We start from the raw sequence: 15002 nt of genomic DNA, 5'->3' as shown, positions 1-15002 counted from the left end.
GCAATGAGCAGCTCATGGGTCCAGACAAGGACAAGGAGGGTTCTTCACCAATTAAGGTCTCGGGCAAAACAGATTCAACTTGGGAAAAAATAGTAATTGAATACTGTTCAAACACACACAGGACACAGACAAGACAAAGAGCAGTGTCTGCATATGTTACCCCACCCCTCCCTTCTTCCTGGCCCAAATCACTCTGTTCCCCATTTCTCTCCCTTTTTCCCCCCAGTGGCATACGGGGATGGGGTTTAGAGTCAGTTCACAGGCTGGTGGTTCCTGCTGCTCCTTCCTCCTCAGGAAGAAGGATTCCTCACAGTCCTGCCCTGCTTCCCCACGGGTCCCTCCCATGGCAGATCCTCCACCAACCTCTCCTCCATGAGTCCTTCCCACCAAGCCCAGAGCTGCTCCAGTGCTGCCCCAGAGTCACAGGGGCTTGGGGAACAGGCACCTCCCCTGGCCCGGGGGCTTCCACAGCTGCAACATCCGAGGGCACTGGCAGCAAATCCGAGTCCACTGGCCACAAAATCCAAGTCCACTGGCCAAGTTCACCCCTCCTGGTGCCTTCAGGGAATGTCCCACCGCGTTCCTCCATGAGGGCAGAGGCACAGCTGCCATCTCGCCATGGGTTGCAGGGAAACTTCTGCTTGGGCACCTTCTTCGCCTTCTTCCTCACCAACCAGCAGCACCCTCTGCCTCTCCAGCACAGCTCTTTTTCTTTCAAGTGTTCTCTCTGCTCAGCTCTTGTCTCAGTTCTTTCGTATGTTAATGGCAGAGGTGCATCTGTTGTCCCTCTGATGGTTCCTTGGCTGGTTTTGGAGCAGGGGGAGATTCTCAGCTTCTTACTGGAGCCACCCCTGGGGCTCTTCCCCTGCTACCAACAAACCCTCCAACCCAAACCATGACACACTGGTGTTGTCGAAGCTGGAAAAGTCTTCTCCAAGAACTATTGAAAGCCAAGTTCATCCCCTCCTAGACAGAGCCCCAGGAAGTCACCATGCCCTGCAGGGCTGTGAGGAGGCACGTGGGTGCCTGGCTTTCAGCTCCTGGGTTCACTTCCTTGCTGTAGGAAGTCCACAGCTCTTGGGGAGATACCTTCTTTATGGGTCCAAACAGAAAATGGGGCAGAAAATGGAAAATATACCAAGAAATAAGTAGAGCATAAAGAAGTGGCATAAAAGGCAATGCCAAGGAAAAATAAAACAACCCACAACACAACAAATAGCCCCCCAAAAAACCAAAATGAGCCACAATAGCTTTACCCTTCATCCCAACATGGAAGAACTACAGACGATTTTTAGACTCTACATCCACACAAAACCTGCTGCGTCACACATGTCAGTGTAGGAACTCATCTGGTTCCTGAAATTAGTCGTCTCAAGGGACTCATAAAATGAGAAGTGGAGTCAAAATAAAAACATAGTGAGTGTGTTAGTCCTGAAGGGAGGTGGTGGGGAGGGACAGGAATGCTGAGCAAGTTTGGAGTGAGAAGGGGAAGAACCCACCTGCCTCCAGAGCAGAATGAAAAAACACAGGAAAAACTATTTGGTGAATATTCAGTTTATATAAGCTTGTCAAAAATTGATACAAGAACACCACTCATGCCAGGGAGCCACCTTGATTGGAGGTGCTAGATCAAAACTGAATAGACAGACGTCAACATTCAGACTTCAGGTGACACCCAGGAAGCCGAAATGTAAAAGCTTGGCTGATTAACAGGGTCTGAACATGAGCCAGTGTGTGCCCAGGTGGCCAAGAAAGCCACCAGCATCCTGGCCTGCATCAGGAACAGTGTGACCAGCAGCACCAGGAAGGTGATCCTGCCCCTTGGCCTTGGTGAGGCTGCACCTCGAGCACTGGGGGCAGGTTTGGGCACCACAGGAGAGGAAGGACATGGAGGTGCTGGAGAGGGGGCAGAGGAGGGCAACTGGGCTGATGAGGGGTCTGGAGAACAGGTCTGATGAGGAGAGGCTGAGGGAGCTGGGGCTGTTCAGCCTGGAGAAGAGGAGGCTGAGGGGAGACCTCACTGCTTTCCACAACTACCTGAGAGGAGATTGTGGTGAGGTGGGTGTTGGGCTCTTCTCCCTGGTGACCAGTGATGGGGTCAAGCTGCATCAGGGGAGGTTCAGGCTGGATATGAGGAAAAATTGATTCCCAGAAAGAGTGGTGAGGCCTTGGAACAGGCTGCCCAGGGAGGTGGTGGAGGCACCATCCCTGCAGGTGTTCTAAAAAGGGGCAGATGTGATGTTTCCTAAGATGGTGTAGTGGTTGGGGCTTGTTGGGTGGATGGTTGGACTTGATTATCTTGAAGGTTTTTCCCAACCTTGATGATTCTGATACTGGGGCTGTTCAGTCTAGAGAAGAGAAGACTGAGAGGGGACCTGATTCATGTCTACAGATATCTGCAGGGGGGTGTCAAGAATGGGCCAGTCTCTGTTCAGTGGTGCCTGTGACAGGACAAGGGGAAACGGCACCAAGTGACAACACAGGAAGTTCCACCTCAACATGAGGAGAAACTTCTTTGCTGTGAGGGTGAGGGAGCCCTGGGACAGGTTGTGGAGTCTCCTTCTCTGGGGACTTTTGAGACCTGTCTGGATGTGTTCCTGCTACAGCAATGGGGTTGGACTTGATGATCTTCAGACGTCCCTTCCAACCCCTCTGATTTATGATTCTATGAATAATGGAGCAGTAACAGGTCAGGCAGGGGAAAATAAAAAAGTTCGGGAATGGTGGTGACAAAAGTATAAAAGGATAAAATTGGGTCAATACCTTTACACAGGAGCTGCACACCCCCAAGGGGAAAACCCCACAGTGAACCTACAGATCAATCATCTGCTCACGCTGGATGCTGTCAGATTGAAACACTGGCTTGGCCCTCATCAGCCCACTGACTTTTTAAAATGTTATTTTACTTTTTATTCTCTACAGGGAACATCTCATCTGTATTTCCAAATAACTCCAATATCATGGTCACACAATGAGTGTATTTCACCTTTTCTTACCCTGTCTTCCATGTTCTGTGCTGTTACTTGTGATACACAGAAGGAAAACAACTACCAAACAGACAAAAACCCAAACAAGATTAAAATCTTAAAGCAAATTCACCCCAGTGTTCCTTTAGATCTCACACCATTCTTGGTTTTACTTCCTCATGCACTTTAGTGAGACCATGTGTATGCATTTTATTATTTTTAATAAGCTTTGTATTCTTGTATATGTATATATATATGTATATATAAGAATATATAAAGATATACTTTTATATTTTTCTTTTCATCCTTTCTTAGTCATCTTCAGCTCACAGTCCTCAACAGTGGGTGCTGGGAACATTTGCAGAGCAGCTTTGGTTCTGCATTTCTGGGCTCTATTTCTTTGCACAACATCCAAGGAACACGTGGGATTGAAACCTGATCATCAGCACAGACGGCTTTACCAGCATTCACCTTCCCTCCCCAGGGAGCGATGACGAGCTCCTCCACTGCAGCCATCTGGTGGTTCAGCTGGTGGAACACAAACTGAATCAGCTGCTTCTTGAGCACCTCCTGTAGCTGGAACACACAGATCCCCTGGCAGGAGTGATCTCAGCCTCTGCCAACTTGTTGTCTCCAGAGCAGGTCCTTTCCCTGCTGTGCAAGAGGCCAATCCATCCAGAACCCAGAGATTTGCTGGAACAGCCAGTTCTGTGCAGAGCAGGGAGCGGGGGCTGTTCCCCACAGCCAGCTCAGCTCCTGAAACACAAATGCCACTTTTATACCCAAAAAGGTGAGAAGAACTCGATCACTCACATGATTCTATCCCTGCACACACGATGGGTCACTCATCCCTCGCTGCCATTCCAAGGGGCAATGCTCAGGAATGTCACTGCACTTGCTCCAAGCATGGGGGGCTTGTTGTTAGCAGGGGTCCCTCGAGCCTGGGGGAGTGGATTTTTGTCTGCTAGTGGTTCATTAACATCTTCATACGGTGATTTCAATTACTCAGTGTGTGTTTCGCCAGTACTCCAGGCTGTCCATAGGCCAGGCTGTGGGCAGGTCTCGTGTCCATCCCTTCCATCTGTCCTGCAGGCCTGTCTCAAGGCCTGGTGACTATTAGGGAGTGTTTTTCTCTAATGGGAATCTGGTTTTGTCTCATTCTCACTGTTTCACTGTTATCTGGGCTCTGTTTTTATTCTGCATGTCTCTTGTGTTCTCTTTTCTCGGATTGTTTTTTCCCAAATGTGATATTTTTTTCCCCAAATTGTACTTATTTCAATTAATAACTGACAAAAGTGAGATGTCCCAGTCCTGCTGGAGCAAAGCACAAGCTGGCAGCAAGCTGGTCTGCCTGTGGGACAGGGACAGCCTGGGAGAAGCCTGCTCCGTCCTGGCCAACAAAAGAGTGAGTAATGACAGGACCAGAGGAAATGGCCTGAAGTTGCTCCAGGGGAGGTGTAGAGTGGATGTTATAAAGAATTTCTTTACCAAAAGAGTGGTTGGACAGTGCAACAGGCTGCCCAGGGAGGTGGTGGAAACGCCACCCCTGGAAGTGTTTAAAAAAAATAGAGATGATTCTATGATTCTATGCTTCTAAGTGTCTGATGGTGGGCAGGTCACTGCCCTGATGTGTCCCTACACATTCTAGAATCATCAAATCATCCTGGTTGGAAGGGACCTTGAAGATCACCAAGTCCAACCTCAATCCACCAACCATAACCTCATCAACCCATTCAGGGCTTAAATCATGTCCCTGAGCACCACATCTCTATTTCTTATAAACACTTCAGCCCAACTCCCACCTCCCTACAACCTCCTTTCAGGTAGTTGTAGAGAGCAATGAGGTCTTCCCTTGGCCTCCTCCAAACTAAACAATCCCAGTTCCCTCAACCTCTTCTCATAGGACTTGTTCTCCAGACCTTTCACCAGCTTGGTGGCTCTTCTCTGGACATGCTTCAGCAACTCAACATCCTTCTTGTAGTGAGGGGCCCAGAACTGATCCCAGTGCTCGAGCTGCAGCCCCACCAGTGCTGAGTGCAGGGGCACGATCACCTCCCTGCTCTTGCTGGCCATGCTATTCCTGATGCAGGCCAGGATGCTGGTGGCCTTCTTGGCCACCTGAGCACACACTGGCTCATATTAAGTCAGCTGTCAACCAGCACACACCCAGGTCCTTCTCCAGCATGGAGCTTTCCAGATGCTCTTCCCCAAGCCTGGAGTGTTGCTTGGGGTTGGTGTGACCCAAGGGCAAGACCCAGAACTTGGTCTTGTTAAACCTCATCCAATTGGCCTTGGCCCATCGATCCAGCCTGTGCAGGTCTCTCTGCAGAGCCTTCCTGCCCTCAAGCAAATCGACACATTCCTCCCATCTTAGTGTCACCTACAAACTTCCTTAGGAAGCACTGTATGCCCTCATCTAGGTCATCAACAAAGATATTGAACAAGACTGAACCCAACACTGAGCCCTGGACACCACTGGTGATCAGTCACCAGCTGGATCCAACCCATTCACCACAACTCTCTGGGCTGGGCCAGCCAGGTTTGTACCCAGCAGAGAGTGCAGCTGTCCATGCCCTGAGCCACCAGCTTCTCTAGGAGAGGCTGTGGGAGATGGTGTCAAAGGCCTTTCCAAAGTCCAGACAGACAATGTCCACTGCTCTTCCCTCATCCAACAGGCAGGTCACCTGATCATAGAAGGAGATCAGGTTGGTCAAGCAGGACCAGGGTTCTTCCTGAACCCCTGCTGGCTGCGCCTAATCTCATGGCTATCCTGCACTTGCCATGTCAGCACACTTGGGATGATCCTCTCCATTATTTTCCCTGGTACTGAAGTCAGGTTGACAGGCCTGTAGATCCCAGGATCCTCCTTCAGGCCATTCTTGTAGATAGGGTCACATGAACCAGCCTCCAGTTGTCTGGTGCCTTCCCTGTTACCCAGGACTGTTGGCAGATGATAGAGGGAGGCTTGGCTAGCTCCTCTGCCAGCTGTCCCAGTACCCTCAGGTGAATCCCACCTGGCCCCAAACACTTTTGAATGTCCAGGTGCTGCAACAGGTCTCTGATCGCATCCTCCTGGACTGGGGGGATAGTTCTGCTCTCCATCTTTATATTCCATCTCAGGAGGCTGAATATCCTGAGGGCAGCTGGTCTGACTATTAAAGATGGAGGCAAAGAAGGCATTAAATATCTCAGCCTTTTCTTCATCCCTGGTTGCCATGTTCCCCTCCTCATCCAGTAAGGGATAGAGATTCTCCCTGGTTCTCTTTTTGCTCTTAATGTATTTGTAAAACTCTTTTAATTGTCCTTTATGGCAGTGGCCAGCTTGAGCTCCAGATAGGCTTTTGCCTTTCTAATTTTCTCTATGTCCTCACAAGCTCCCTGTACTCATCTTGAGTTGCCCACCCTTCCTTCCAAAGGTGGTAGACTCTCTTCTTCTCCTGGAGCCCCAGCAGAAGCTCCCTGTTCAGCCAGGCTGGTCATCTTCCCCGATAGTTTGTTTCATGACACGCAGGGACAGCTGCTCCTGCGCTTTGAAAACTTCCTTCCTGAACCCCTTTGCCCCTCAGAACTGACTCCCAAGGGACTCTTTTAACCAGTGTTCTAAACAGGCTGAAGTCTGCCCTCTGGAAGTCTATAGTGGAGTTTTTGGTGACCTCCTCCCCTTATTGCACTACATATCAATAATTTACCCATTTCATGGTCACCACGCCCAAGGTGGCCTCCAACCTCCACATCCCCACCACTCCTTCCCTGTCAGTGAACAGCAGGTCCAGCAAGGCACCTCTCCTGGTAGGCTCCCTTACCAGCTGTGTTAGGAAGTTGTCTTTCATACACTGGAGTGAATCATCTTGTTTCTAGGTAGCACTTTGTTCACTCCTCCAGCCTTGGGACACAAGGGTTGCTGCTTTAATTTAGCAGGAATTTTGGCAGAGGGTGGTTTTTTGGGTTTGTTTTGTTTTTGTTTTGGTTCTTTTTTTCCAGTTCTCAGTTACACTTAATGAACCTCCAGGTACTTTAAACAGAATATCTGAGAGGTTTTCTCAGGGCAGTGGAAGCAAACAGGGAAGAACAACATGTGCTCAACATCACCCACAAAATTATAGGCCAAGAGGCTCTCTCGAGACAGCAGAACCAGGTAACACACATCGAGTGACCAACTACAGAAGATCTATCTACTAACTTTTTTTAGACAGAACAGCTCCAGCTACAAACCCCATGAGGGGCTTCATGCCCCAGTCACAACCTCAGGACATCTCTGCAGACCAGAATAACACACACCCGAGTTACTGCCACCAGCGAGGATTCCTACCAGCCTTGGTTACCTTGGTGGTAGTTCGGGCACTTGCCTCCAAGTATCTGATGGAGGTACTAGGAGACACCAAGGCTATGTGCAGAGACAAACCCACCCCATGCCCCCAGCACTGGCTCGCTGGTCAACTGCAGACCCAGACCAGGAGCCTTTCACTAGTCATAAGGCCAGAGCTATATTGCAGATTTGGCTTCAGTAAGGGAAGAAAAAACAACAACTACCCCCGAGCCTCAGAGGAGTGTAACCCCAGCTGCTTCTCCTAGGACAAAATTCTGAAGTGCAACCAACCACAGCAGAAGCAGCAGGGTGATGGCTCCAAGACTGTTTGATGCTCCAAGACTCAAGCATCTGGTCAAAGATTTAGACCCTTCCCTCAGGCAGCTGCTGCCCCACTCCAAACTGAGACTCAGGAAGTCAACAAGCTTTGGGCAGAGCAGACGGAGGCAAAACAATACAGCTGCAGAATGTCCACATCATGTATCAATGTTGTAGCACAACATTCGCATCACATAAGTTGAAGCTTTGCACCACTAGAAGGTAACACACCAACTCTTGCTTTTTTTTAACAAGATAATTCACCAAGTAATTCACAACCACACCAGGAGCTTTGCTTCTTCAGCACTCTCAGCCTTCCACCTGTCCCACCAGAGACCCAGATTAAAATGTGAAATGCAAATGTATTTAAAATTATATATTGTGTCAAATAAAACAATCATTCTGTGTACAAATGTATACATGACAAAAATAAAACTCTTTTTGAATAACACTGTGTAAAAAAAGTGATTGCTGCTGTTCTGATGTCATCATTCTATAAGCAACAGGCTCACAAAAGGAATTAGTAAACACTGAAGTTGCATTGAAGGAACCATGTAAGGCACAGACATCAGTCACTTAAAAGTGGTAAAAGTCCCATTCAGCTTTCAGCCTTGCTGACAGGTGATCTTGACATGTTATCTGACAACTCTGAGTGTAGGCAGCAGACTAGCATTTTCTTTTAACGTACTGGATCAAGGAAAAGCACTGGGGAAACTTGTAATCACCCTCAGGACCCTGCACAACATGCCTGGAAAGCTGCTCTGGAAGAACGGTTACAATGATGGACTCAGAGATGACTTTTGAGCAACTTCTGACCATCTCCTCACATCTTCTGCTAGATGGTTTTCCTAGGATTTTTTTTTTTTTAGTTATAAGGAATTAATCCAACCAAGAATGTTCAATCCTGAACCACTAACTACTGACAAGATGCTCCCACAGCCACCATCAAAGAGGTCTAACATTATCAACCCTCTGAATTATTCTCAGCTTTTTTCCAACAACATCCCTGTGGTTATTGCCAGTGCAGCCCTAACACTGGAGCACTGGAAGGAACTAAGAGACAGAAACCAATTTAAATGTTTATCCCAGTCACAAAATTAAAAATGTAATCTCCCCCCCAATTTTCTTACTGTAAGAGTTTTTAAATCTTACACAAAGGGAATACTCTTAAGATCAAAAAGCACAGAATTTCCAGACAAATCTTAAGCAATACGAAATTTAGTAAGAAGAAAAGCTTATGTTTATATATTTGCTGTCCCAGCTTCTTGTACTAACGCTCTTCCATGTCAATGCTGCTGTTCAGCTTTGCCTGCACTATCACATGCAGCACACCAAGATCTGATCTTTGATCAGGAAAATCAACATAGTTACTGACGCAGATGATTGAAGAGTAACAGAAGCTACACTGCACTTAGTCTACTAAGCTCTTTTACTCTTCAACTGAAAGATTCCAGGAACTTAGTTCTCCAAGAAACTTGTTTTAGCAACGTTTGATGATTTGTTCTATTATTAAGTAACAGAATCAAGAGGAACAGCAGACCTGCACTGCCTGGACCACCTGCACAGGCAGGGTCAGGGATGTCCCTGCTTCCTTCCACCACACCAACAATTCTAAGACTGCACTGGAAGGATCTTACCAGTACAGGGGATATTCATTCTGGGCCCAGATACCTCAGTATCAGTAATTTTCTCTACAAAGTAGTTATCACAGAAGAATCTGAAATCACTGTGTTAAGAGATTTCTACTGAACAAAGATACTGGCTCCTCTAAGACAAGAACATGAAACTGAATGTAAAGAAACAAGCCAGCTCACCATTACTGCCAGGATTTTAACAAGAAAGTCAGAATATCCAAAGCTGTGGTTTTTACAGCATCACTACATTACATGTGCTGTGGCAACACAGCAAATGCTCTATACAGTAGGAAAATGCTACATATTCATGCCCTGTTGCCAAGTTACTGCTGGCACAGGAACCATCATTTGCTGTTCTGACTTGTTTAGAATTCCACCTACAACACTGCTGATTAACTGCTAATTTAGAGAAATGTGTACAATATTCCACATTAATTTTGCTGGAAGAAAATCTATTCCATGAGAACACAAGAACTCCAGCACAGCTCCATTCAATGACAGGCAGCCAAGGCTGCTGGTCATGACAGCTTGTCAACTACTCTTCAGCACAATCTCAACACGCTGCCTCTTGTGATGGGTTTTACTGCTCCAGAAAACAGCAACATTTTCTTGTGCAAACAACCAGGAAAAAATAATTAAGTTAGGTTGTAGAAGAACTTCAGCCATATTTTACACAATTAAGTTCCAGTACACCATGACCAAAGACAAACATTCAAAAGTGCAGGGACATCAACCTATCCACATTTGTAACCAGCGACATACAAGCGGTATTTGCTGGACAAAGTAAAAAAATGACAACAAACAAAAGTACAACTGTTACTGTATCTTCAGTTAAATATCCCAAATGAAGGGAATATCATTCTAAATAAAAATAATTGGTAGCAGTTCTACATTCCCTCGTAAAAGTCCCATCAGCTTTCTAACACCCTGTCAAAACGTTGTCACTAAACCGCTTTGGTTACAAACGGCTGTTGGCACGTGTTGTTTTACAGAGGAATTCTCTCTGTTCAGGTGACTGAATCCTTCTTCCTTCTAAAAGGCGACTTCAGTCTTTTCCACATGCTGCTTTTAGGTTTGGATTTTTTTTCCAATGCCATTACTGCTTCCTTCTCCTTCCTGCGGATCTCTCTCACCAGGGCGTGAAACACATCGTCGATGTAGTAACGGAATGCAGCGGATGTTTCAAAAAATGGGCAGCTGAACTCTCGTGCTAAAGCCAAACCTTCTTCTTTAGAGACCTGGGGACAAAAAAGTTCACACTTTTCAAGAAAGCCAAAACCAGGAAGTTTATTTCTTCACCATTTCTTTGTGTACAAGTTATCCATTGGGCAGCAATGAGCCCTTATGGATAAGGCCAGTGCCATCCTGGGGTACATTGAGAACAGTGTGTCCAGCAGACTGAGGGATGTTCTCCTCCCCCTCTGCTCTGCCCTGATGAGACCTCACCTAGAGTATTGTGTCCACTTCTGGACTCCCCAGTTCAAGAGGACCAGGGATTTACTTGAGAGAGTTCAACAAAGGGCTACGACGATTAAGGGACTGGAACATGTCTGATGAGGAAAGGCTGAGAGACCTGGAGCTTTTTAGTCTTTTTTAGGAGAAGACTGAGGAGTGATCTAAATCATGTATATAAATACATGAGGACTGGGCCTCAAGAAGGCAGGGACAACCTCTTTTCACTTCTGCCCTGTGATAGTACAAGGGGCAATGGCTTCAAATTGGAGCACAGGAAGTTCCACCTCAACATGAAGATGAACTTCATTCCTGTGAAGGTGACAGAGCCCTGGGGCAGGGTGTCCAGAGAGGTTGCAGAGTCTCCTTCCCTGGAGACTTTCAAGACCTGCCTGGATGTCTTTCTGAGTGACCTGCCCTAGGGTCCTGCTCTGGCAGGGGGGTTGGACTCAATGATCTCCAGAGGGCCCTTCCAACCTGACATTCTGTGATTGTTGTTCTGCTTGCTCTGGAACTCTGCACACACCCTTGCAGCTCCAGAACAGCTCATGTCACTCATCTCTAACTTTCTTTCATCGCTTCTTTAGCAATGGAATAATCTGCAAGAGACTCTCTGGGCATTCATTAAATCAATTCATGGGACCCGTGTGGTTTAATATCTTCATTAATTATATTGTAAGTGGCATTGAGAGCACCCTCAGTAAGTTCACTGATAACAACAAGCTGAGTGGTGCAGGTGATGTGCCAAAGGGATAGGATGCCATCCAGAAAGATCTGGACAAGCTGGAGAAGTGGGCCCAGGTGAACCTCACGAGTTTTAACAAGGCCCAGTGCAGGGTCTTGCACCTGGGCCAGGGGCAACCAGAGATATCAATACAGGCTGGGGAAGGACACATTTGAGAGCAGCCCTGTGGAAACAGACCTGGGGGCACTAGTGGATCAAAAGCTGGACATGAGCCACCAATGTGCAATTGCAGCCCAGAAGGCCAGCCCCATCCTGGGCTGTACCACAAGACAAGAAGTGTGGCCAGCACATGGACAGAGGTGATTCTGCTCCTCTACTCTGCCCTGGTGAGACCTCACCTGGAGCACTCAGTCCAGCTCTGGAGCTCCCAACACAAGAAGGATGTGGACCTGTTGGAACATGTTCAGAGGAGGCCACAAAAATGACCTGAGGGCTGGAGCAGCTCTCTTATGAGAACAGGCTGAGGGACTTGGGGGTGAGCCCTTAGAGCAGCTTCCAGTGCCTGAAGGGGCTCCAGGAAAGCGCGGGAGGGACTTTCGACAAGGGCTTGTAGTGAGAGGACAAGGGGGAATGGTTTTAAACTGAAAGAGGAGAGATTTAGGTTAGAGATCAGGAGAAAAATTCACTAGTACCCTGAACCCAGCAAAATCTTTCCAAAAAAACAAACTAAACAAAGACAAAACAGTCTTGCTGAGGCCACACAACAGCAACACCCACTCCTCATCCTATATATCTCTTCACATGGTTGCTCTACCACAGCTACCATAATTTTCCTGCTACAATACCTACGGAAAAAGTCACTTACTCCCAGGTATATAAACAGCACCTCTGGGCCTTACTTTACAAAGTACGATTCTGTTGAGTGAAGCTCTGCTTCCAGCTGGTTTCCCACAGAGAGTAGTTACTGTTTTCTTAAGCTGAAAGTAATTTCCCTTTCTGTCCATTTTTATCCAAGTTCTCCATTATTACACATCCACTCTTAGCACACCGGCATCTGCAGTTTGTCCTAGTATCTCCAAGTGGTTTATGGAATGCTATGTCTGTCCTTCCAGGAATTAAATAAAAGCAAAACCCAAACCAGCTGAAACTCAAAGTATCAACTTAAAGACTTTACCTTTGTAAGTGCTCTAAGCATCTGGCTATTCAACACATCTTGGGTTAAGCAAGTACTTCTCTACTGTTAAACTTAGATAGTAAATATGCAAAAAAATTAAGACAGGGGGTATAACCTCTAGTATTACTGTATTTTTTGGCACAAATAGCTTCTAATTGGAGGCCTGTTTTGTGCCATTTACCTGCCGAAGCTGTGTCAGATCAGATTTATTTCCCACCAGCACCACGGGAGTGTCATCGGTGCGACGCACACGATAGATGAGCTGTTTGAACTCACGCACTTCATGGAAACTGCGCCGGTCTGTGATTGAGTAACAGATGATAAAGCCCTCGCCAGCCCTCATGTACTGGTCTCTCATGGCTGTAAACTCTGCCTAGAAACAGAGAATCACATTTCAATTGCACAAACACAATTACTTGCAAAGGATGGGACACACAACCTGCATTCCAAATGCAGCTGAGCAGGAGCTCTGAACAAGCTGGTCACCTGTCATCTCATCCTGTTCCATACAGGACCAGGTTTTACCTATGCTGGGATTAACACCAAGTTTCCCTCACTACAGAAATCACACCAACATGTCATTTATCAGCCAACACCTCCTGCTTGTTGATCACAAACAGCAAGGAGAAAGCAGTGCATGAAACCAGAACACTATCTGAGCTGCCTCAATACAGACTGTACGATACAGATGCTCTAAGACACATGATGCTTAGAAAAAGTTAGACAGCTCAAAAATCAACTGGGAGGAAAAAACAAGCACAGTTTTACAGGATTTATCGCTCTACACCTGACCATTACAGGCTTCTTAAAACCTTCCCAATTCACTTATTATTACTCACTCACACACCTGTCCTGCTGTGTCCAAGATATCCAGGTTGGCAGGTTCGTCATCAATGCGTATCCGTATTTTATAAGCATCCTCTGTGAATCCACAGCAGGTCAGGAAGAGCAAGATCAGAATAAAATTGCAATACCCATTAGTCATCGATTCACAAAGACAACATGAAGAAGAATCTAATCTGGTAATAGTACTACATTAGTCTGATCTTTGTTTAACAACAAACTACATTTTTAATTGCTCTGGTATGATCTAGTATCCTCCTCAACTGTTTGCTAAAAACATAGAGTGGTTCAGGTTGGAGAGACCTTAAAGATCATCTAGTTCCAACCCCTCTGCCATGGGCAGGGACACCTCCCACTTCACCAGGTTGCTCTGAGCCCCATCCAACCTGCCCTTGAACTGTCAAGGTGGGATGGAGCTCTGAGCAATCTGGTCTAGTTGAAGATGTCCTTGCTCACTGCAAGGGGGTTGGACTAGATGACCTTTAGAGGTCCCTTCCAACCCAAGACATTCTATAATACATGTTATTTCTGACAGACAGGTGACCACTCTTGGACACCTGGGTGGAAAGCATGGAGTAAAAGCATCACATTTTTCTCAAAGTCAGAAAACACCTGTGCTTTGTGACAAGAACTGGTCAGCCCCAACTGCTGTTTTCTTAAAAATAATAAATATTCTGTCCCTCTAAACTACATCAGTCAGCTTCCAGTAAGGCAGCTGGTTTTCACACTTTTCCTTCAATAATGCAGATATTGGTTAAGATTTCTCTTAAGATTTGCTGCAAAAGCTGTGCAGACTCTAAAACACAGAGCACAATTTGGCCTGGCAAATTAACAGCAGAGAGCTGATCTACAGCACAGAGATAAGACTTTTTTTAATAAACAACTAATAATCACTTCCCAGCAGTTTTTCATCCTTGCCTGCCAACATGCAAACAAACATATTCAGGCCAGATATTGTCTCTACGGGATAGGAAAATCACAAAAGATCTAAAATCCAGGATATGTCTCCCAGTCTTCCCAGCAGTCTCAGAACTCTATAAACATCTTTAAATGAGTTATCTGAGGTACTTGGGTCCTCAATTTACATCCAAATTTCAAGCTTGCTTTAAATTCAGTACTTCAAAGCAATGGATTCCACAACAGCTTAACCTGTCAAGCGAGGGAGTGAACAGCACAGAGAAGGGAGATTTTTCTTACCAATTGTGGGATCATGATCCTCTGGAAACCGGTGACTGATGAACTGCATGGTCATGGCTGGAACAAAAACCGGAGACACAACGGCACAAGTCTCGGTCAACATCTACCCTTGCAGCGTGCAGCTCACAACACGCTTAAGCACATTATTTCACTACGAGCTAAAACATACTCAGGGCAAGACTTGAAGGAAATATGGTAGTTTAAATGGGTCAAATAACTCAGAAACGGAGAACTACGTCTCCGTCCTCCACGAAGCGCTCCATGACGAGTGGAAGAAACAAAGCTGGACCCAGCCAAAACGCGGAAGACGCTGATAAACCACCCCGAGACAGCCCGGGGGGCGAAGGGGCGGAACAGCGCCCAAAACCGGGCTGCTTTGGTCAGGATACGTGTCACCCCGAGGCTGCCGGGCCCGGCCCGGGGCGCT

At 46.7% G+C, this 15002-nt stretch overlaps 1 protein-coding gene across 1 annotated transcript; it reads right to left on the bottom strand.

Annotated features, from left to right (window-relative positions):
* Window positions 1-10231: 10231 nt before the first annotated feature.
* Window positions 10232-14630, bottom strand: RIT1 (Ras-like without CAAX 1). Its single transcript, XM_009995943.1, has 4 exons — window positions 14576-14630; window positions 13383-13456; window positions 12717-12908; window positions 10232-10462 (listed from the first exon to the last, which is right to left on the bottom strand). Exons 1-4 carry the CDS (start codon window positions 14628-14630, stop codon window positions 10232-10234), a joined length of 552 nt encoding a protein of 183 aa, XP_009994245.1.
* Window positions 14631-15002: the final 372 nt, after the last annotated feature.

The sequence above is a fragment of the Chaetura pelagica genome, unplaced genomic scaffold (assembly GCF_000747805.2).
Source record: "Chaetura pelagica isolate M959 unplaced genomic scaffold, ChaPel_1.0 scaffold270, whole genome shotgun sequence".
NCBI classification, from domain to species: domain Eukaryota; kingdom Metazoa; phylum Chordata; class Aves; order Apodiformes; family Apodidae; genus Chaetura; species Chaetura pelagica.
Note: the sequence above shows the minus strand (reverse complement) of the source record. Positions and strands in the feature narration are given on the sequence as shown.